Raw genomic sequence first — 20,122 nt, 5'->3', positions numbered from 1 at the left:
GCCAATGGGGGCGAGGCAGGCCGGGCCCGTGGGCCAATCCGGGGGAGCGGCTGGGGCTGGCATTGGGCAGTGGCTTCGGCTCTTGTGCTGCTGCCGGGCCGGGAGCTGGGGTCTGGGCCGGTCGCCGCAGCTGCAGGTACCGCGCGGGGCGGGGCGGGTGCTGCCAGGCCAGGCCGCGCCGCGCGGGGTGGTGCCAGGCTGGTGCGGGGTGTCGGTACTTTCTCCGGGCTTCCGGCGCTGCGCTGAGCGGGGCTCCACCTGGCAGGGGAAATACCCTGACCGCCAAGCTGGGTTTCCTCCTGGCAGGAGAGCCACAAACGTGGCAGGGGGTGGCAGCCACCCTGGCTGGGGTCATGCTTACTTAGCCTCCCACTGCCACTTCCAGCGGGGAGACCCTGGCTCCATGCCGACTTTAGGGCACGGGGAGACTCCTCCCTGGCTTGCTCCCGTGGCCGTCTGGCCGAGGGCAGGCCAGGCTCGGGGGCATCCAAACCCCGGGCTTTCAGGCTCGGGCCTGCAAGTAGGATGCCCGCCAAAGGATTTGGAAACCTCGGAAGCCCCAGGCGGGGGTGGAGGAGACTTGTGGGGTGTAGGGCCACATGCAGTTCTTGAATGACTGGCAGATTTGGAATGGATTTGGCTGATTCGAGTTGGGACATGAACAGATTTCCTTTAAAAACTAAAAAAAATCAGTCGGTTGAGTGTCAGGGCTGGGGGTGCCTTTTCTGCCCCCCCACCCCATCCTTGCCCACCTTCTCAGGTTGCACAGGCCAAGGGCAGAGAGGACTGTCCTGAGGAGTGCAGCTCCCACCCTGCCAGCTAGGAGAGGGGCACAGCTCTGGGTGAAGTCGCTGTGATAGGGGGTGGGCAGGGCAAGGGGGCTCACACCTTGCCCTCCTCCCCCAGGTTTGTGGGGTTGGCCCCCTGGAAGGACCCTCCTTTCTCCTTTCCTTCCCAGGCCTGCCACCTCACTAGGAGTTCTCCCTTCTCAAGGGGCCTCCCTTGTGCTCTGCATCTCGCCTCCTTGCTTCTCTGGCTGTTTTGCCCCAGCAACCCGGCTGGCTGCTCAGCCTGCCCTGTGCTGGGCAGGGCAGGCACCCAGCAGCAGCCTGAGTTCCCCTTGTTGCTGTGAGTGGATGGAGTCGAGTGCAGCTGGCACCAGAGATGAGAGCTGGGTACTGCAAAGTGTTGATTTCAGGTGTCTGACATTGTTCCGTGCTGACGGTGATGGGTCTGTTGCCATATGCCCAGCTAGGCCCGTGCTTCACTCTGCTTCTGCTTGAGTTAATACGCGAGGTAGAAACTGGTCTTGTCATGAACACGTGGGACTGCATGCACAACAGGGAGAACATGGCTGCCCCTCTTCTTTCTTTCTTTCTTTCCCTGCATAAAGTGTGTGCAGGCGCTGCATGGGTTGAGGACCTAGCTCTTCTCTGCCCAAGGAAGTGATTCATTCCCATGTCTGTGAAGTATCCCATGATGATGTGCTTGAAAGAACAAAGAGCTGGGTTCATGTGATTAAACTTTAGTGGTGCTGGTTGGATGAATGAGTTAGCCTGGCATTTTTTCCTTAGGCAGATGTTGGCTGCTGTAGCCAAGCACGCTAAATCGGGCCCTTCCCAGAAGCAGAATCCTGGCGTAGTATGGGGCGGCTGTGACCAAGTAACGCTCTTCAGGGGGAGATATCCTTGTGCTAGACCCTTCTGTGGGGAACTGTGTCCCTTCAGTGTTTGAGGCTGTTTTCAGTGCCAAAGCAGGTGACTTTTTAGCAAGATGTCAGTGTACCTAGGCTCATTCAGTTCTCGTGGAAACTGGGCGTAGACAGTTTTTCTTTTACTGCAGTGTAGGTAGGCAAGGCCCATGCTATATTTCCTGTTCCGTGTGTTCCTGCATGTGGCATTTCCTTGGTTTGCCGCACTCAAAGCTGCTCAAAGAGTTTTGCCTGCCCTAAGATCCGATGCTGATCATCTTGCTGAGAACGCACCTCTTATTGGTAGCAAAGGCAGAAGCAAATAAGCCCTCTCTCCTCATTGGTGCTGGGGTTGGTACCTCAGTCTTAGAGAGGCGAGGAAGGATGGTTTTAACCTAGTGCTGGAACAAGCCTGGCAGGTTGTGCGGGTTACTAATTTCTGAGAGCGAATTCCCCTTGGTAGCAAGTCTCTGAGTCTGGAGCTTCTGTAACTTTGCCTTGACCTGGCTATGAAAACAGCAGCTGCCTCTGCATTTATGGCTGGAATAGTAAACAGTCCTGCTTCAGCTAACTGGGTGCGTACACTGGGTTTGTGGGATCAGCCAACCAGCATATGTTTGTTCTGACCAGACTCTACAAATTTATGGAATTCTTTGCCTGGAGCAGGTCTCCCCAGAGCCTTTATTGTATGCATCTCTTGGGCACTGCTGTCTGAGAGCCTCCCCTTGCTGCCTGGCATAACAACGTGTTGGATGAGAAGGAAATTAAGAGCTTGAAGGTGCAGTGAAACAGGGCTGGCTCTGTTTCCCACCCCACTTTGCTTCTTGATTCTTGTCTACACTGTGGAAACAAGTATTGTGGAGATACTGGTGCAACATGGTTGCTGGCCCCAATGCAGCTGGAATACAACCTCATGATTGTGAGCTATGTAGGATTGTAACAATGGTCTAGTCACCTCCTCAGCCCTATACTAGAAGGTGAAACACTGTCAGCCACAGCAGGGGTCAGCATCTTATGAGAAGGAGGCTTTTCCACCCTTAATAGGCCCTGCCTGGCTTGGGCATGCTTCTTTATATTGGGCTTGTCCTTGGGGGAAACTAGCCTGCAATACCTGTTGCAGAGTAAATAGGGGGTGTAAAGAGCACTAGTTCCTTATCGGCTCATAAGAACATCCACAGATGGAGTTAGTGCATTATTGCCCTCTGGGCTGTTTCCTTGGGTAGATAAGCCCTTGGTCTCTGACCTTAGTCTATTCAGTTTTATTTTCCCAGTTAGCTTGAGTTTCATTTCCCACTTGGCTTTCAGAAATGTTATTAGAAACTGGCCACATGAATCAAGTGAGAAGTGCTGGGGTTTGCGAGTCCTCTTTCCCCGCCCTGCTGCACGCACCGTTGCACTCACCCACACGCACATTGTTCTTGTGCACCTGGGATACAGCCACGATTCCAGGTCTCATGCATGTTGTTTGCCATAAAAGCTGGTGACTTGACACTTGTCCAGAGTTGCATGCCACTCTAACACGCGGCTTGTGAGAGTGATGACAAGTCACTTCTCAATAGCGAGAGGCTGGTTGGGGTCAGAGGGGTTCTCACAGGGCTTTGCAGTGTTTGTGAGGGGGTGAGATGGGTGCTGGGAGAGCTGCTCTGGAGCCCACATGTTTCTATGGACTAGAAAGATGCAAGGAATAGTAAGATGACCACTGTCCACTGTGCGTAGGCATGAACTGAACTGTCCTTTGAAGGCATTTCTGGCAGTGCTTATGCAGAGAGGTGAGTGTAGCCCAGGATGGAGGCATTGTCCCTTTGTCAGGTGGGGAACTGAGGTGAGGGGTGGGAAGCAGTCTGGCCTGGGTTAACTGGTGGGGGGTAGAAATGGAGCAGACATGGACTCCAGGAGCTGTGGTCCCAGCCAGGTACAGGGATGGCTCCTTCCTGGTTACAGTTGGTGGAATTGGTTTTCCAAGGAGGAGAATCCTGTGGTTCAGAGCACTTACGGGACAGGAGGTTGTTACAGACAGCCAGGATCGACTCTGCAGTTTGGCATGAGCCAGTGCTATCCACTAGTCTGAACCTCTCTTCCTGGCTCTGTTGCTGACTTGCAGCCACTTATTGGGCCTTGACTGCTTCTTGTATAAAATAGGGGTCCCTCCTGGGGCTGGAGGGTGCAGGGATGCGGGTCTGAAGCCTGGAGATAGACTCAGTGGTGAGCTGGGGGAGAAGTAACTTCATGATGTAACCTGATGCGCCTCCCAGCTCTTTAGATTTCTTTTCTGACCGAACTCTCCTGTCTGTCAGCCCAGAGGATCCTGTGCTATGTCCCTTAGCCAGGAGGAAGCAGGCCTTGGGGGCTGTGACTTTCAAGGGATATGAAAGGAAGGTTGGTTGGTTGGGGAAGTGGGAACAGTTCCTTGCCTGCAGGTCTCTGACTCCCAGCTGCCTTGGCATCTATGGGAGATACTTCCCTGTGCTTCCCCAGTGAGGGACCAAGCCCCTCTTGTTAGCTTAGTTTCCTTGGGTGGGTGCTAGAAAAGGCTGGTGCCTGAGATGTCTGGCCCTGGGTAAGAGACTGCTCCTTGCATATGCTGGTGGGGGCAGAGGGGCCACAGGGCTGCCTTTGGCTAGTAAGGCCACAGCCCACCCCCCTCACCCCTCCCTGTCCCATGTGCTCTGGGCTTTTGGATGACTGTAACCTCCTTTTTGGTAGAGTCTGGCCCTGTCAGCTGAGATGCAGTGGGTGAGATAAACACCCTATGCTGGGTTCTTGCACCACAAGGCGATGTTATCTAGCAAGCTGTGGTTGTGGATGTTGTGTCTTGTGGCTCGAGCTTGCAAGATACCAAAGAGATAGACTAGGAGGGTAGCAGGGGGGAAGAGGTACATCCTGCCTGCTCTCCTTTGGCTCTGCTGTCTCCCAGACCTGGCCAGGCCCAGGGTCAGGTTCCCTGGATGGCCTGCACAGGGCCACATTCACAGGACTCTGTTGCCAGATGCAGCAGTCCCTATGGCTGCTGCGGTGCTGGCTACAGAGTCTTCCATGCAGCTGATTTTTCTGGACATGCTGTGTGCTTGCAGACCTGAAGGCTTGGGAGTGCTCCCTTCTCTTTCTATATCCAGCTCAAGAACACTGGTGCTTCATCTGATGGGAAAATCAGATCACTGGTGTTGCTAACCCTCAGCACTTCCCAGCCCCGGGGGGGTGGTATCAAGTATGCTTTGCCAGCATTAATATGCTTTGCCAGAGTTAAGATACTTGCTTTATTTGGCCCCTGGAGGTCAAGTATGGAGATCTTAAATCTCAGCAGGATGAAGCGACAGCCCCAAGGTCGCATTGGGAGTCTGTGGCAGAGAGGGGCCTGGAACCTAGGTCTCCTGATACCAGTTCAGCATTTTGACTACACGCCGCTCCTTCCTCTTCTCAGTGCTCAGCTGCTTTGCTGGGGCTGGGAGGAGTGCTGTGTGTGCAGATGCCTTGCTGTGCTGTCTGTGCTGGGGCTGGCTTGCCTGGGGGAGCTGTGGGAGCTGCTTTTTTTTCCTGTGGAGCTGGCCTGCTGTCATTTCTGAGGCTCAGAGATAGCTTGTCCATCTCCCTACCTTCTCTCCCTCCCCAGCAGGGCAGAGGGGCTCTACAGGTCCTTTTGCCCTGTCTTTGTGAGCTGGACATCTCCTGTGGCCTTCCCTCTAGGGGCTCTGGAGCACCAGGGTGTGGTTTTTCAGGCCAGGCAGCACCTTGTTGGTACAGTGGGTAGTGGTCACTCTAGCCCTTCTAGGAAGGAGGAGGCCAAAGGACTGTGCCAGGTTTGGGAACAGTGCAGCTTCTGGTCTGTCCATAGGCTCTATGAGCACTGGGAAACCAGCTCCATGCCCCTCCTTGGGCAGTGGCTCGGTGCTGTGGTCTCCACCTTTATGGACAAGGCAGTGACTCATCTTCAGTCCCCCAGCGAGGCCTGTGGCACTGGGAATGGACTGCACTGATATTTGAAAACCTGCCTGGGCAGGAAGTATGTCGTGGTCCCGTTCACTTCAATGGGAATTGGGTTCCTGGAGCCACTGGGGGAAGGAGCTTGGCAGCCCTTGTCTCAACAGCTCCTGCCCTTCTCCCAAGGAGAGGAGGTGAGGCTGGTGGAGGGGAGAGTCCCAGTGTTCCTCAGCTGGGAGGGCAGAGGAAGCTGGGGTAGCGTCCTGCCTGCCACCGAGGCGCAAGTGCTGGGGATCTCCCTGTGACACAGAGCCTGACTGCCCAGCTTCTTGGACTGCTGCAGGGCTGTGGGAGCCTGGAGCCATCCCACAAGCCCAGCTCTCAAGGCTTGCCCTGCGCACAAGGCTGGTGTACACCCATCGTGAACACTCCTCTCTGCAGCTTCTTGGCGCTCCCTAAGCTGTGCAGCAGGGACTGATGCTGTAGGTGTCTTGGGTGTTGTGTGGCTCACAGCAGGCAGAGCTGTCGAGGAAGTTCACCTGGGGGTGCAGCAAGGGTGCCTGTCTGCTCCTCCTTCAGCACATGGCAGAAGCCACATGCCTGTGTGAGAGCTGCCTGCCTTGCAGGCCATGAGATGCCCCCCTGCCTTGGTTACTTGCAGAAGCTGGCTCAGCTGGAGAGAGTGTGTGTTGGGTGGGGGGTGAACAGCAATGGGCCCTGTTCACAGAAAGGGGATGGCAGATGGTGCCTCTGAAATCATCACACCAAGCTGAGGAGCCCACCCAGGACTGCCCCGTCCCTTTCTTTCTGCCTGTGTTACAGGTGTGGGGTTTCTGGTCCCTGCGGGGGGGGAAAAAGCTGGTGGCACCACATATGGGGTCCAGGGTCCTGGTGCCCAGCTCTGTGTCCTAACCCAGAGGCTGTGCTCCTCCCACTTGTGGATCTGGCTGGGAAGCCATGGAGTAAGGGGGCAGGGCGGACCCTATGTCAAGTCTGGCTGTTTCCCCACATTACTGTGTCCTAATAAATGACTTTTGTTCCTGTTCCTGTTGCTAGGCTGTGTCCAGGCCCTACTGGAGCTGAGCTTTTTTTATTGTGGGAAGGGGGAGGGAGGAGGCCTTATCAGGTTGGACTTTGCTGCTTGGGTAGCTTGGCTGCTTTGGTGAGGAGGGGAGGGAGAGGTGTGAGCTGTGGCTGTCTGGAGGCCCTAGATCCTCCACCTGCCCTCCCATAGCACTCTGCTTTGCATCTGCGTTTCTCAACAGCAGGTCACAGGCGGTGGATGCCCTGGGCCTTTGGGGTGTCCTGGCACCAGGCAGTACATTGTGGGCTGGGTCTGGGGGAGCATCTGAACTGGGGCAGCTGTAGTGCTGCAGGCTCCTAGCTATGGCAGCGGAGAGCTGGGAGGGAGGAGCCGAGGCTGATACCAGAGCTGAGTCGCAGCTCCCCTGCCATGCTTGCTGGCCTCTGCTGGCACATCCAGATGTTCACCACAGCACTGCATGACAGCCGTTGCCCATCTGCCTGGCAGCAGGAGCTGGTGCCGGCAACACTCAGCATGGGGACAGCCCTACAGTGGGAGGGGCAGATAGCTACCAGCTGTGGAGGGCTGAGGAAGGCAAATAGAAAGCAACATGAGGGTTTCCTCTCCCTGTAAGTAAGGGAACCAAGTAAAGCACCCATGCATAGCAAAGATCCTGACCTTCTCCCTTCCCATCTCCACCCCCCATCCCTGTTGGGCCAGGCCACTAGGATAGAGCCCCTCCAAGGGCAGGGGTTGGGAGGGCAGGTGGGGCCCTGCCCCATGCTGCAAGTGCAGGCCCACTGGGCTCCTGTTTAGCCCTGCATCTGACTGGTTGCCCACCGTGAAAGGCAGGTCCCCTGCACGACTGCGGGGGTGAGGCTGCTGCCTGCAGGTGAGCCCTGAACAGCTGCTGGCTGGTCTCTTGCAGATGCCCTACCCAAGGATGTGGACCCTTGTGCCACTGTGGCTGGTGCTGGCTGGCGCTGTGGCCTCGCTGCGGTGCCCTGATGGACGGGTCTGTGAAGGATTCTCGGCCTGCTGCCAGGAGCCAGGTGGGGATGGCTATGCCTGCTGCCCGCTGTCTCCGGTGAGTGCCTGTTTCCTCTCATGGTGTCAGCACAGCTGAAGGGGCATCAGAGAAACCCTCTGCAGGGGATGGGCTGCCCTGAGGGCTGAGCTCCCCACAAGGCTGTGGTACAGGAGGGTAGTTGGTGTGGGTGCTGCGGGGTGGGGAAATGGGGGAGCTAAGCAAGGGCTGAGCATGGAGCCCACTCCAGAGAGGTTGTGGTCTGACCCGGAGCTGAATGCCCCTTACACTGGAGGCTTGTATGAAACAAGACCGAGATCAACAGAGCTCTGCCCTGTCCCTGTGTATTGAGTGGGGACCCACGGGGCCTGAGCTGCCCTCGAGGCTGAGTGCTTGTGGTGGGCACTCAGGAGGCAGCCAGCTTTGTGCTGGGAAGGCTGGGGAAGTCTGGAGGGGACCAGTCCTGGAGACAGTAGAGCCTGTAGGTGAGGGGCAGGCAGGTCTGCCTGGGGGTGGCTCAGGGGCCAAGGCTGAGCATTGCCACAGCCAGCACTCCTTTCCAGCCCAACCCCTGCTACCAGGGCCTGACTGTAATTCAGTGACCTGCTGGGAAACTGCGGTTAGCCTTCCCCATTACATGCTGGCAGCTACTTCCCCATGTGGGGAGGTGATCTCACTTCCTGGAGCGGCCTCAGCCCCTGGGCCTGTTCTCTAGTGACCTGTGAAGGGGGTCCAGTTTCACCGGGGCCCTGCACAGTGGGCAAAAGGAACCAGTTCTGCAACCAAGGCCCTCTGCTGTGCTTGCCATGCAAGTAGCAGACTGGGTCTTAGGGGAAGACTCTGCATGCGAGCAATTGCCTCCCACCCTCCCTCCTGGGCTGGGAGCTCTTCCTGTACAGTGCCTCTCCCTATGGAGTGAGAATCTGTTCCTTGTGCCCCCCGCAGGAGGAGATGGGGTCTGGTGAATTTCTTGGAGGGTCAACCCAAGGCAGCCTTTCGGCTCCTTGCTTTGCACTGTGACCTAGAGCCAGTGTGGGTAGGTGGGAGGCCCTGTCTTCAGCTTTAGGACTCCCAGCAGCCAATCCTCAGCCACCTTCCCCCTCTTCATTAGGTCTTCCTGAAGTCCCTGCCTATGATCCAGACAGGGATTGTGACTGAGCCCTCCAGAACATGTCCTGATGGTACCCAGTGCCCTGTGGAGTACACCTGCCTGCGCACCTCGGCTGGCTCCTCTTCCTGCTGCCCCTTGTCAGAGGTGAGTGCCTTGGGGCAGGGGAGGGTCACATGGGTTTCCTGCCTGCTTTGTTCTTGGGGCACAAGTAGTTGTATCCATCACCCCATGGGGGAGATGGCTGGGCTGGATTGGGCTGTTTGGTGCCAGCCCTGCCCTTAGGTGGGCTGAGCATGGGCATGAAGAGGCAATGCTACAGGATAGGTTTTGCCAATGTACCTCGTCTTTCTCCAGCAAGAGAGAGAAGCATCTGCTTTTTGTATGAGGAGATGCAGTGTGCTCCATCTGAGAGCTAGGACTCCTGGGTCCTATTCTCCCTCCTCTGCCCTTGGTGCAGACACACTCACCGTGGCTGTTTCCTACCTGTTAAGGTGGAAGATGATGCAGATGCACCTGGAGAGCTGTGGTGGGCTAGAGTCCCCAGCCCCATGTCAACCCCTCCCTTCCATGACTGGGATGAGATTTGGCTACTTCTGCAAGATGTTGACTTTTCTCTCTGCCGTATCCAGACCTGATGGCAATGCCCTCCCCACCCTTCTTTTCCTGCAGGCTGTCTCCTGTGCTGATGGGCATCACTGCTGCCCCCAAGGCTCCCACTGCAGCGCTGACAGCAAATCCTGCTTCACGCTTCCAGGTATTGAGCTGGTGAGGGCCCATGGCTCTTCTGGCTCCCCAGTTAGCCAGGAAGCTATGTGGCCAACTGGGTTGCCATTGGCATTGCTGGCCTCTGCCTCTAACCCTGTATCCTGAATGTAACCAAATATCACTCTGGGCTGCTTGATACCAGGGTCTCCACCAGGTGTGTTTCTTCACATCAGCTACACAGTGGCTGTTGCACTCACCTGCCATATGCCTGTGTTTAGCCAAGTCCTTCCATGTACCTATCCTCTTGTGGGCACTGGAAGTGGCGGTTTCTCCAGCTGTGGGACTGGCAGGGGAGGGAATATGTTCCACATCTCCCTCTGGAGGAGGACCATGCACCTGGCCACCAACTGGAGCATGCTGATCTGTGGTTCAGGCTGCCTTTTTGCCCTTGTTGCCCCTTCCACATGGCCTGCATGAGGCAGCAAGCAGCCAGGGTTAGAGCCACCCTGAAACAGATTTCCAACCCTTCCCCTCCCCCCTCCCTTCCCCTGGCACAGCGGTGCTCTTGTGACAGACTCTGACCTCGGTCTTCTCAGATCCTCATGACCTGGCTGCTGTCCAGTGTCCCGACGGTGAATCACAGTGTCCTGATGATTCCACGTGCTGTGTAACTGTTGATGGCACCTGGGGGTGCTGCCCTATGCCAGAGGTAGGGAGCACCAAGAGGAGAATTTGGGTGGGGCAGCAGCAGAAGATTGAGAAGCACCAGCACCTCTGGGGAGGGGGAAGCCCGGGGTAGAAATGTAGGGTATTGTGGGATGGGCTTGAGGAGCATTGGCAAAACTGACATGGTGTGCCCAGGGCAGGGATAGCAAGGGGCTGTAGAGCAGGATTGACCTCAGGAGCCCACAGAAGCACAGAAGTGCAGCCATGTTGGGGGGGAGGTCCCACTTAAGCAAAGGGGGTGAAGCTGTCTCAGGGCACCTGGCTGAGCTCCTGTGGTTGTCTGGGAGCAGGTCTCTGGATTCCCCAAGGATGGAGCCGCAGGGGAAGGGACCTGGCTCCCCTTTGCTCTGGTGCTAACATCCCCCTGTCTAATAGGCCTCCTGCTGTGTGGACAAGGTGCACTGCTGTCCTCGTGCCACTACATGTGACCTGGCTCACTCCCGGTGCCTGTCAGCTGATGGGGACCAGCCCATGCGCATGAAATTCCCAGCCAGGAAACGGATGCCAGGGCTCGGGGCACTAGGTATGGGGGAGATGTCCCCTTGGGTTGCTGCTGCCCTTTGGGTGGGCTTTCAGGGGCCAGGCAGGGAGTCTGGGCCCCCCTGTACTTGGCATGGGATCTGGTGTTTGGGCTGTAGGAGGGTCCAATCTGCCTCATCCCAAGAGGATTCTGTGGCCTCTGTGCTGCATGCTGTGCCCCTGCAGAGACCCCAGGGCTGTTCTCGCCCATCATTATGGCAAAGAAGCATTTAGGGGGTTGCTTGGGCAATAGTGAAATGGGACCTTGACCAAATTCCACCTGGGACCTTCCATCCTCCCTGGCCCCCAGCTGCGGGCAGATGTGGGAATCGTTCCTCCCTGGGTGGAGCTAAGCAGCAACCACACTTCCCCACCTCCCCATGTCTGTGGAGGCCTCTGGTCTTATTCAACCCCTTTTGAGGTGGAGAAACAGCAAGTGAAGCTTGGGGAGGGCTGTTGGCTCCTGGGAGGTGTTTGCTGTAGCACAGGGCTAGTCTGGGAGTTCATCTCCACAGTGTGGCACCCCAAGGCTGCTCCAACCCTGCTCACACCTGGTCCTGGGAGCTGGAGGTGCTATATGAGGCAGCAGGGCTGCAGCTGGGACAGCCAGGGGTTGATGGTCTGTGTTCTCAGCTCCCCTCACTTCACATCTCCTCCTCTCCCAGTGTTGGCTGACAAGACCACCTGCCCAGACCAGAAGTCAATGTGTCCAGATGGTGCCACGTGTTGCCAGCTGCCAACTAACCAGTATGGCTGCTGTCCTCTGCAGAATGTGAGTGAGGCCCTTGCAAGAGACCTGGGGGAGGGTATGACATGGGACCTCTCTTCTGCCCTGAAGTACTCTGATCTGCCTATTTTTCCCCCCCTACCCTCAATGTGGCAGCCAGGCATCTCCTGAGACTTGAGCTCTGTGTTTGTCCAGTGCACCCACTGAGATCATGCATTGCCCCTTTAAGAAGATCCATTTCTTCCCCATCCTCCACGTGCATGGCATGGAGGTGCCTAAGCACTGCCAGGCAATACCTGGTCTTAGCACCCTCTGTCCCTGGAGAGAGGTGGGCAGGTTGAAGCCAGGGCCTATAGTGCACTGATGCCGCCTAGTGGTGGTGCCATGCACTGCACAGCCAGCACCTGGGGCAGGGTGGTATCTTCCTATGGAAAGGATGAGGCTGGGAATCTTATGGGGTTACCCTGTGTGGTGCCATTGGGCAGGCATGGGCACAGCCCAGAAGCCACAGCTACACCAAACGAGACCTGTTTTGGGTGAATGGCAGCACTATGTTCCTGGCTGCTGCTGCTTCCTCTCTGTACTGTATCTGCCCTGGGCTGGTTCAGGCCCTCCAGGAGGGGACAGCTCTTTTAAACTAAGCCACAGGCACCAAATTTTGTGATGTGGAGACTTCAGATGCCAGCCAGAATCCCCATGACGGGATGCATGCTGTGGGGGCGAATGCTGTGACACTTGTGCCCCATCCAAAATCTGGGGATGTTGAAGGTCCCTCACAGCCTGTGGATTTGCCGAGGTCCCTGTGTGCAGACATCACTGTCCTCCAAAATATGAGGCTCTGAGTTGGCTGCCTTCCCTCAGCTGTTCCAGCCCAGAAAGTGGAAATGGCTGCTGCTTACTGGGTTCTGGGCCTGTCAAGTAGGCTAGAGGGTGTACCCTGGGGCTGGGCCTTGCTCTTCTGTTGCTGGAAGCTGAGCTCATGGCTGGTCCCTACCCTCACCCCATGCATGTGGCTGCTGGGGAATGGAGTCTGTGGCTCTGGTTTTGGGAGCCCTTGGCCTTCAAGGAGTCTTATGGCCTGTGGGTTCTCTCCCGGGGTGCAGGCTGTTTGCTGCAGCGACCACCTGCACTGCTGCCCCCAGGGCATGACCTGTGACCTGCAGCACTCTACATGCACTTCTGCACTGGGCCAGATGCAGCCACTCATGAGGCTCCCAGTAGTCTCCAGCTCAGGTAATGCAGGAAGCGGGGGCTGGCTTTGTTTTCACCTTGCATCTCCTTGGACTGCTTGAAGGCATCAGGGCAGGGGGAACCCTCCCCTCTGCTGTACTGGTGTTTCTACCTTGCCTTCCCTTGCTATTGCCAACATGGCCTTGGGATGGCACTAGTCCCCACGCACAGTATTCCTCAGTTAGCTTGGTGGGCGTCTCCATAACAGGACCCTTCCCTCATTGTGACACACTTCACAAAGCTGTCAAAGGCAAAGTACACCTCTGTAGTCCCCTCTGGAGCTGTGTGTTGAGGAAGGTAGGGCTCCCATACCTGGCTCCAACTATTTGTCTTGCTTTCCAGCTCAGAATGTGAAATGTGACGACTTTACGAGTTGCCCAGATGGGAACACCTGTTGCCAACTGAGCACTGGGGGCTGGGGCTGCTGTGCCTATTCGGAGGTACCTGATGGGATGGTCATATGGGTCCCTGAGGCACTATGCTCCTTTGTGCAGGCCTAACTCCTGTCTGGAGCTCTCCTGCCCTCATTGGCCCCCATGTATACCTGCTAACCAGAATCCCTCACCCCCACTTTTCGCAGGCTGTGTGCTGCCCAGACCATGTCCACTGTTGCCCCAATGGCTACACATGCAGCCTAGAGCAGGGCAGCTGCCAGGAGGGTGGTGCCACCATCTCATGGTTGAAGAAAACCCCAGCACAAGTGAGAGTGACTTCCACAAGCCAAGAGGTGAAATGCGATGACCAGACGTCCTGTCCAGATGGAGATACCTGCTGCAGGCTGTCGACAGGGGCCTGGGGCTGCTGTCCCTTTGCAGAGGTACCTGACGGGTTAGTTGTGTGGGTCCCTGAGGCATTGTGCTGCCTTCTGCAGGCTTGAGTCCTGTCTGGGTCCTGTCTGGAGCTCTCCTGCCCCCATGGCTACTCGTGGCCTCTGTGTATGACCAGAATCCCCCCGCCTCCACTCTGCCCAGGCTGTGTGCTGCCTAGACCACATCCACTGTTGCCCCAAGGGGTACACGTGTGACCCAGGGCAGGGCAGCTGCCAGAAGGGTGGTGCCACCATCTCATGGTTGAAGAAAACCCCAGCACAAGTGAGAGTGACTTCTTCCACAAGCCAAGAGGTGAAATGCGATGACCAGACGTCCTGTCCAGATGGAAATACCTGCTGCAGGCTGTCGACAGGGGCCTGGGGCTGCTGCCCTCTGCCACAGGTGTGTGGGGACCATGTGTCATACAGGAGGAAGCCTGACTATGGCCAGGAAAACCAAAAAATGGCTTAGAGAGGAGGAAGTGGGGCAAGGATGAGGTAGGAACCTGTACCCAGATCAGCCCTTTGCTTCTGAGCAAGGGAACAAGCTGGATGGCTAATGGGAAGGACTGTGGGGACATGGATATTCCACAGGTCAAGTGAAAGCAAAGTACACTGAGCTTAATTTGCCCCAGTTAGGGAGGACACATCCAGTCTGTCTTGGAGCTCTGACATGAGAGTTCATCTCCAGGAGCAAGGAGTCTTAGTAAATCGCTCAAGTCAGGGTTGGTGCTCTACGACTGGAGATCAGCACATGTCCTTTTATTTGAGAGGAAGCAGGGGGGAAAGTGATCTGGGCAGCCACAGGCCTGATGGTCTGAAGTTGCATGCAAGGCCCTAGAATCCATTTTGAATGGGAGAGTAAGGTAATGGAAAACAAGGTGTGTGTACTGCATGTTAACTGATGTGACTGTCCTGGTAGCCAGGTTTTTAGACAAAGGAAATGCCAGGGGATCTACGCTGCCAGGGCAAGATACACTGTCATATGGGAAACGATTGGTGAAGATGGGAATTAGTGTGAGGCTGGGAAGGCAGAGAGTGGGCTGGCTGAAGGGGAAAGGAGGGATACTGTTGGGCTGGAGCAAGGCTCCCAGTGGCACTTCTCAGGGGCCAGTCTTGAGAGACTGGTTGTTGATGGACTTTGATACAAATAGGAGTAGTGTACCAGTGACATTGCTAATAGCAGAAGTTTGGGAGGCATTGTTAGCATGGAGGAAGGCCAGGATATCCTACTGGAAGAACTGGGTGACCTTGAGGGGGCTTTGGGGGACCCAGTGACTCTGCATGGTGCAGTGCTGGTGTGTGGTGTGGTGTGGTGTGGTGTGGTGTGGTGAAAACTCCCTGGGCAGGGCTGTGAGGAGCCTTATGCTGGACATCTTCCCCTCTCCCTACTCAGGCCATGTGCTGCCAGGACCACATGCACTGCTGCCCTAAGGGCTACAAGTGCAGCCCAGAGGGCAGCAGCTGTGAGCAGGGTGGCACCAGCATCCCCTGGCTGGAGAAGACCCCAGGTCTGGTGAGAGTGGCCTCTGCAAGCCAAAATGTGAAATGTGATGACGCAACGTCCTGTCCGGATGAAAACACCTGCTGCAGGGTGGTGACGGGGGCCTGGGGCTGCTGCCCTGTTCCAGAGGTGAGGAGTGCAGCTGGGGTGAGTCTGCAGCTTCCTGGAGAGCCCTGGAGCAAGCAAAGTGGCTGTCAAGTGAGGCTTGGCTGTGATGGGCCCTGGAGCCAACATGCAGTCTTTGTTCCCGTCCACTTTGGGGGAAGAGGTGTGTCCATGTCACTAGGAAGAGTGCAATGGCTCATCATGACTCTGCCATTTCCCCTCTGGGGCCAGTCACAGGGGCTATGGGTCAAGCTGGGAGCCAAGCTGTGGGGTAAGCTCGGGACTATGACTGCAAGGCTGCAGGTTAAGAAGGAGGGGCATGAGCAGAGGATGGGGAAGGGGGGGCTGCAGATGATGGTGACAGGGATGTTCTTGGAGAACAAAGGCTGAGGAGTCTCATGTTGGGGGCCTGTGCTTCTTTCCTGCCCAGGCCACGTGCTGTCCAGATCTCATCCACTGTTGCCCCAAGGGCTCCAAGTGCGACTCAACGGGGAGCAGCTGCCTGCAAGGCAGCACCAGCATTCCCTGGCTGGAGAAGACCCCAGCCCTGCTGAGTGTGATGTCTGCAGACCAAAATGTGAAATGCGACAACCAACAGTCCTGTCCAGATGGAAACACCTGCTGCAGGGTGCCAGGACCACAGGCACAGTGGACTTGCTGTCCCCTGCCTCAGGTGTGTGAGGTTGGGAGCTCCGTGCTGTGGGTCTGTGGCAATGCATCAGCTGTGGCCTGGGTCAGACCTGCTGGCAGATGGCAGGTTGCTGTCCTCTCCCTGAAGTGCCCAGCCAGGCAAAAATACAGTTCAGTTGCCAGTGGCAGGTTAGGGTCCAGCTAGAGGAGGAGGTGTGAGACCTGGTTGGTGCCACACAGTGAGCCCTTCCCCTTCCTCTCCCTGCCCAGGCTGTGTGCTGCTCGGATGGCTTGCACTGCTGTCCTGCAGGCCACATCTGCGACCTGGAACATGGCAAGTGCCTGAGCAAACCGTTGAGGATGTCTGCAGTGAGGGTGCATGTGACCAGCGCCCCCCAGGTCCAGAATGTGCAGTGCAATGCAACGTTCAGCTGTGAAGATGGGCAGACCTGCTGCAAGAAACTGTCAGGTGCCTGGGCCTGCTGCCAGCTGCCGAATGTGAGTACGGGGTGGGGGCGCTGTTTTGGCAGCTCCCTCCTGGGCATGCAAGGGCCCTTTAGGTAGTCTGCCAGGCACCCCCCTCCAAGTAGCCTCTTCCCTTGCCTCGGTCAGTGCACAGAAGGAACAGGGATGAGTGGACAGGTGGGGGCAGTCAGTGGCTGGGACTGAGGATTGGGGGTTAGTAGTGAGAAGGTACCTTGATATTCCCCTCCATCTGTGTGCTGGGAGTCTTGTCTCTGGAACCAGAACACAGGAGTCCTGGCACCCACTGCCTCCAACCCCATTTTGGGAAAGGAAGGGGATTCCAGTAGCCTAAAGCGGGAGCTGGGACCTGGGATTCCTGGGTGCTGTTCCCAGAGAGGGGAGAGGTTTAGTGGCTTGGAATGGGGTGAGGCAGGAGCCAGGACTCAGGGGTTCTCTTCTTGGACATCTTGTGGTGAGCATGTTCATTAGGCTGCTCTCTCTGATGCCTCATGAAGGCACCAACTGCGCCCCTCCTCCATCACCCAGGCTGTGTGCTGCAAGGACAAGCAGCACTGCTGTCCTGCGGGCTACACCTGCAACTTGCTGGCACAGACTTGTGAGAAGCAGCAGGCAGCACTGCCTGCAGGCCTGGGCCCCTCAGCTGTGCTGCTGCCAGCCAGCCCCGAGCCCAGCAACGATGTGGCCTGTGACAGCACGCACTTCTGCCATGACAACCAGACCTGCTGCAAGGCGTCCACGGGTGCCTGGGCTTGCTGCCCCTACAAGAAGGTTGGTAGCAGACAGGGCAAAGGAGCCCTGCTGCCTCTTGGGGTGGCTGCTTTGGATAGAGGGAGGTGGGGGTTGGCTTGGTGCCCACATAGAAAAGAGCTCTTCACAGCATATGGTTTTAGGTGCCTGGCCCCTGCTCTGTGAGCTGAGGTGAATCTGTGCCCTGGACTATTTCCTTCTCTCCCCTTCACCCCTCCATGCCTGCTGGGCATTGTGGGGTGGGAGGCACCACCATTAAACACAGTGGGGACTGCTGCTCTTATTGGGGGGTGGAGGCAGAGGGTGTGGTGGGGGAAGACTGATCACATACTGATCTCCCCTGTCTCTTCATAGGGTATCTGCTGTGATGACAAGCGCCACTGCTGTCCCCATGGGTACCGCTGCACCAAAAAGGGCCTTGGCTGCACCTGGCCTGGGCCCCACCGCTGGGATGGCAGCATCTTCTCTGCTGGCAGCCCAAAGAAGCAGAAATTGCTGTGAAGTGCCTCTTGGGGCTCCCTGGGGACCCCCCCCTACCACCACACACACTTGTGGGCTCTGCTTTTCAGAGTTGATGCTTTGAGGGGGGCTTTCCTCATCCCATGAGGCTTGTTACTCTGCCTCCACTGTCTCTGTCTCGCTCATGGGTGTCTCCTGGTTCCTCTGTTTCCTCCCTGTTGAGCATGGGGAGTGCTGTGACCTTCCTCCCCATGACTCTTGCTCACTCCTTGCAGGGGAGGGAGAAAGAGAGGGTGTAACAGGCATGGCTTATGCCACCCTCCCACTTCTGCCCATCTGCCCTACCTGGAACAGCAGGCACTGCCCAGAATGAAGGGCCTTTTGCTTACTGGCCTGAGCTGCCTTATCACCACCGTCCCTTAGCTGCTGTCCTTTCCCCACCCTGGAGCCCAAGAGCTTTGTGTTCAGCACTGACAGCAAGAGTCTTGCACTGTTGGTGCAAGCCTTGCACCCTTGTGATTCTGTCCTGCTGCCCTCTACTGCTGCTGCCCACTCACCTCTCCCCAGGAGGGGCCCTTCCAAACACTCCTTGCTTCCCCTGGTGTGTGCCAGTTGGAGGCCAGGAGGTGGAAGTATTCTTCCTGCTCATGTACAGCTGGCTTGCTGTAGTACACTCTGCTGTGCTAGGAAGCCTAGCTACCCTACAGCTTTGGAGTGACCAGCTGTCACCTCTAGGGCTAACTGTGTTGACTCTCCAAGAGGTCTTGAGTATGGCCTGGACTGCAACAGGGATTTTCTATCAACAGCTTCGATCCAACTCCATAGGTATCTTCAGTCCCCACCACCTCAGCTCCTTCCTGCCTTTTCAGACTTGCTGTCTATCCTCAGAACAAACTTAGCATCTGTACGTGAGCTTGGCACAAGGAAAACGGGGGCAGGGGCAGTCTTAAATTCTCCTCTAGAAGGGGACCTTGCAAAGCAACCTCCTGCCATGCCGAGGAAAAGTGTAAGGCGTGGACCACCAGACACCCACCCTCGCCTTGGGAAAAGCCAGGAGAGGCTGAGGCAGGCTGACCTAAGATGCCTTCCATCAAAAGGCAAAGGCAGCTACTGCTGTAGTGGGTGGGGCAGGGCCTGCCCTCCCAGTACCTGGGTTCCTGCTGCAGGGGCATTTCAGCAGGGGGTTCCTGCTGCTGCACTATAGCACTTACCATGAGGGTGGAGAGCAGCAGGTTGGCCAGTGCCCTTGCTCCCAGTAGCCCTCCATGGCTGCTGCTTGACTCTTCCCATTCCATGAGGTGAGGCCAAGTCTGTGCCCGGCTGGCAAGAGGATGGGTTTCTTTCTGCTGGAGCTACATTGGGGTGGATGCCTGTGTGTGTGCGCGTGTGCATGCGTGTGGGAGAGCCAATAAAGGATTTGTAGGAAGCTTATGCGTGGAGGGCTTTTGTCCCTGCTCTCCTCTTGCAGGGCCTTGCACTATCACCCCCTGTGGCAGAGCCCATAGGGTTCTAGGAGCTGTGCTACTTGCTGCTTCCCAGTTCCTCTTTCCATCCTGTTCTGAGGAAGAGCTGAAGCAGCTGTGGGAATGGGCCTTGGCCATTCCCCTCCCCACTTAAAAAGAAAAAAGCCCTGGAGCTTTTGCTCTGCTTTGGAGCTGAGGGCAGCTAGTGCAGTGGGGCACTGGTTGTATGCATTTTTGGTGTATTCTGGGGGTGGCATGGTGGGTAAGGAGAGGTGTCTGCTACAGAAGCGGTTTGGGCACAGCAGGGGGTGCTGAACCTCAGCGGGTCCTCCCCCTAATCCAGTTGTTAGTAGTGCCATCCACTCTGCCAGGCTGCAACTGCCCTATGCTTCCTCCAGCTAAGACTCCAGGTATTACTTTTAGCCCAGCTTTGCTTGAATTGGATTACAAGCAGGGCATTAGCCCTCCCTTGTCTGCCAGCCCTGTTTTTGGCACCTATCTGCCTCAGGGGTGCAGCTTTCACCCTACTAATACCAGGGGGACAGGGATGATTAGCCTGGAAGCAGTGCAACATGCCTCCACCCCTACTTGCAAGCACATGACTGGTCCCTGCTATGTGCAGTCATGTGAACTTAGCAGTGTTATACTGGCAGCTGCTGGAAGAGTTGGGTCCTGACTACGCTGGAGTGCCAGTCCTGTTACAAGCCCACTACCAATTGGAGCCTGCCCCTGTCAGCATTGCTCTCAACTCCCTACCCCACTCAGTGTGTCAGGCACTGCCCAGGGATTAGGCCAAGAGCAGGCCCTGGTGTGGTGAGAGCCTTGCATTAGCACAACCATGGGGTAGCAGATGAGAAGGAAGGGCATCAGCTCCTGAACCGGAGTGAAATAGAGGCCAGACACGGATGTTGCTTTGAAGGGGGTTTTATATATTAATACCATTCTAAAGAACAAGAAGGAGCAATCAGGCCAGTGTGGACCAGAGCTCTTGCTGGATCCCTCATCCTTCCCAAGGGGTACAGGGAGGATGGTTTTTGCACTCAGGCGGTGGCTTGCAGAGCCAGCGGGGGGTCAAGCTAGTTCCCCTCTAGTCCCCCTGTCCCACCACTCCCACCCCAAGGAGGGTTACCCTAGTACATGCACAGACCCAGCATTCAGTTCTTTTTTCTTGCCACGTATAAACCATTAGAAACAGGAGTAAAATCCAAGCAAACAGGGAGGGGGGAAGGGGAGGGGAGGGGAGGGG

The 20,122-nt window shown here is 56.6% G+C and overlaps 1 protein-coding gene across 4 annotated transcripts; it reads left to right on the top strand.

Annotated features, from left to right (window-relative positions):
* Positions 1-37: 37 nt before the first annotated feature.
* GRN (granulin precursor) lies at positions 38-18,504 on the top strand. Of its 4 annotated transcripts, XM_019523556.1 has the most exons (16): positions 39-136; positions 7,558-7,716; positions 8,768-8,911; positions 9,437-9,521; positions 10,069-10,181; positions 10,574-10,721; positions 11,383-11,489; positions 12,548-12,677; positions 13,017-13,114; positions 13,255-13,491; positions 13,646-13,885; positions 14,879-15,115; positions 15,522-15,764; positions 15,992-16,219; positions 16,733-16,975; positions 17,309-18,504. In XM_019523556.1, the coding sequence occupies exons 2-16, from the start codon at positions 7,558-7,560 to the stop codon at positions 17,453-17,455; spliced, it is 2,559 nt and encodes an 852-aa protein (XP_019379101.1). In that variant the 5' UTR covers positions 39-136; the 3' UTR covers positions 17,456-18,504. The 4 variants fall into 4 exon arrangements, with proteins under 4 accessions (XP_019379103.1, XP_019379101.1, XP_019379102.1 ...); XM_019523558.1 differs by lacking the exon at positions 13,255-13,491 and having other exon boundaries at positions 38-136; XM_019523557.1 differs by lacking the exon at positions 14,879-15,115 and having other exon boundaries at positions 40-136.
* The last annotated feature ends 1,618 nt before the right edge of the window (positions 18,505-20,122 follow it).

Source organism: Gavialis gangeticus, unplaced genomic scaffold, assembly GCF_001723915.1.
Source record: "Gavialis gangeticus isolate Ggan-Ray unplaced genomic scaffold, GavGan_comp1, whole genome shotgun sequence".
Lineage (NCBI taxonomy): Eukaryota > Metazoa > Chordata > Crocodylia > Gavialidae > Gavialis > Gavialis gangeticus.
Note: the sequence above shows the minus strand (reverse complement) of the source record. Positions and strands in the feature narration are given on the sequence as shown.

Bases quoted from the DNA above. Each gene is read 5' to 3' on its own strand.
- GRN (XM_019523556.1), top strand. From the start codon at position 7,558: ATGCCCTACCCAAGGATGTGGACCCTTGTGCCACTGTGGCTGGTGCTG. The intron at 11,490-12,547 runs GTGAGTGAGGCC...CCCGGGGTGCAG, and splicing joins GCTGCTGTCCTCTGCAGAAT to GCTGTTTGCTGCAGCGACCA. The intron at 16,976-17,308 runs GTTGGTAGCAGA...GTCTCTTCATAG, and splicing joins CTTGCTGCCCCTACAAGAAG to GGTATCTGCTGTGATGACAA.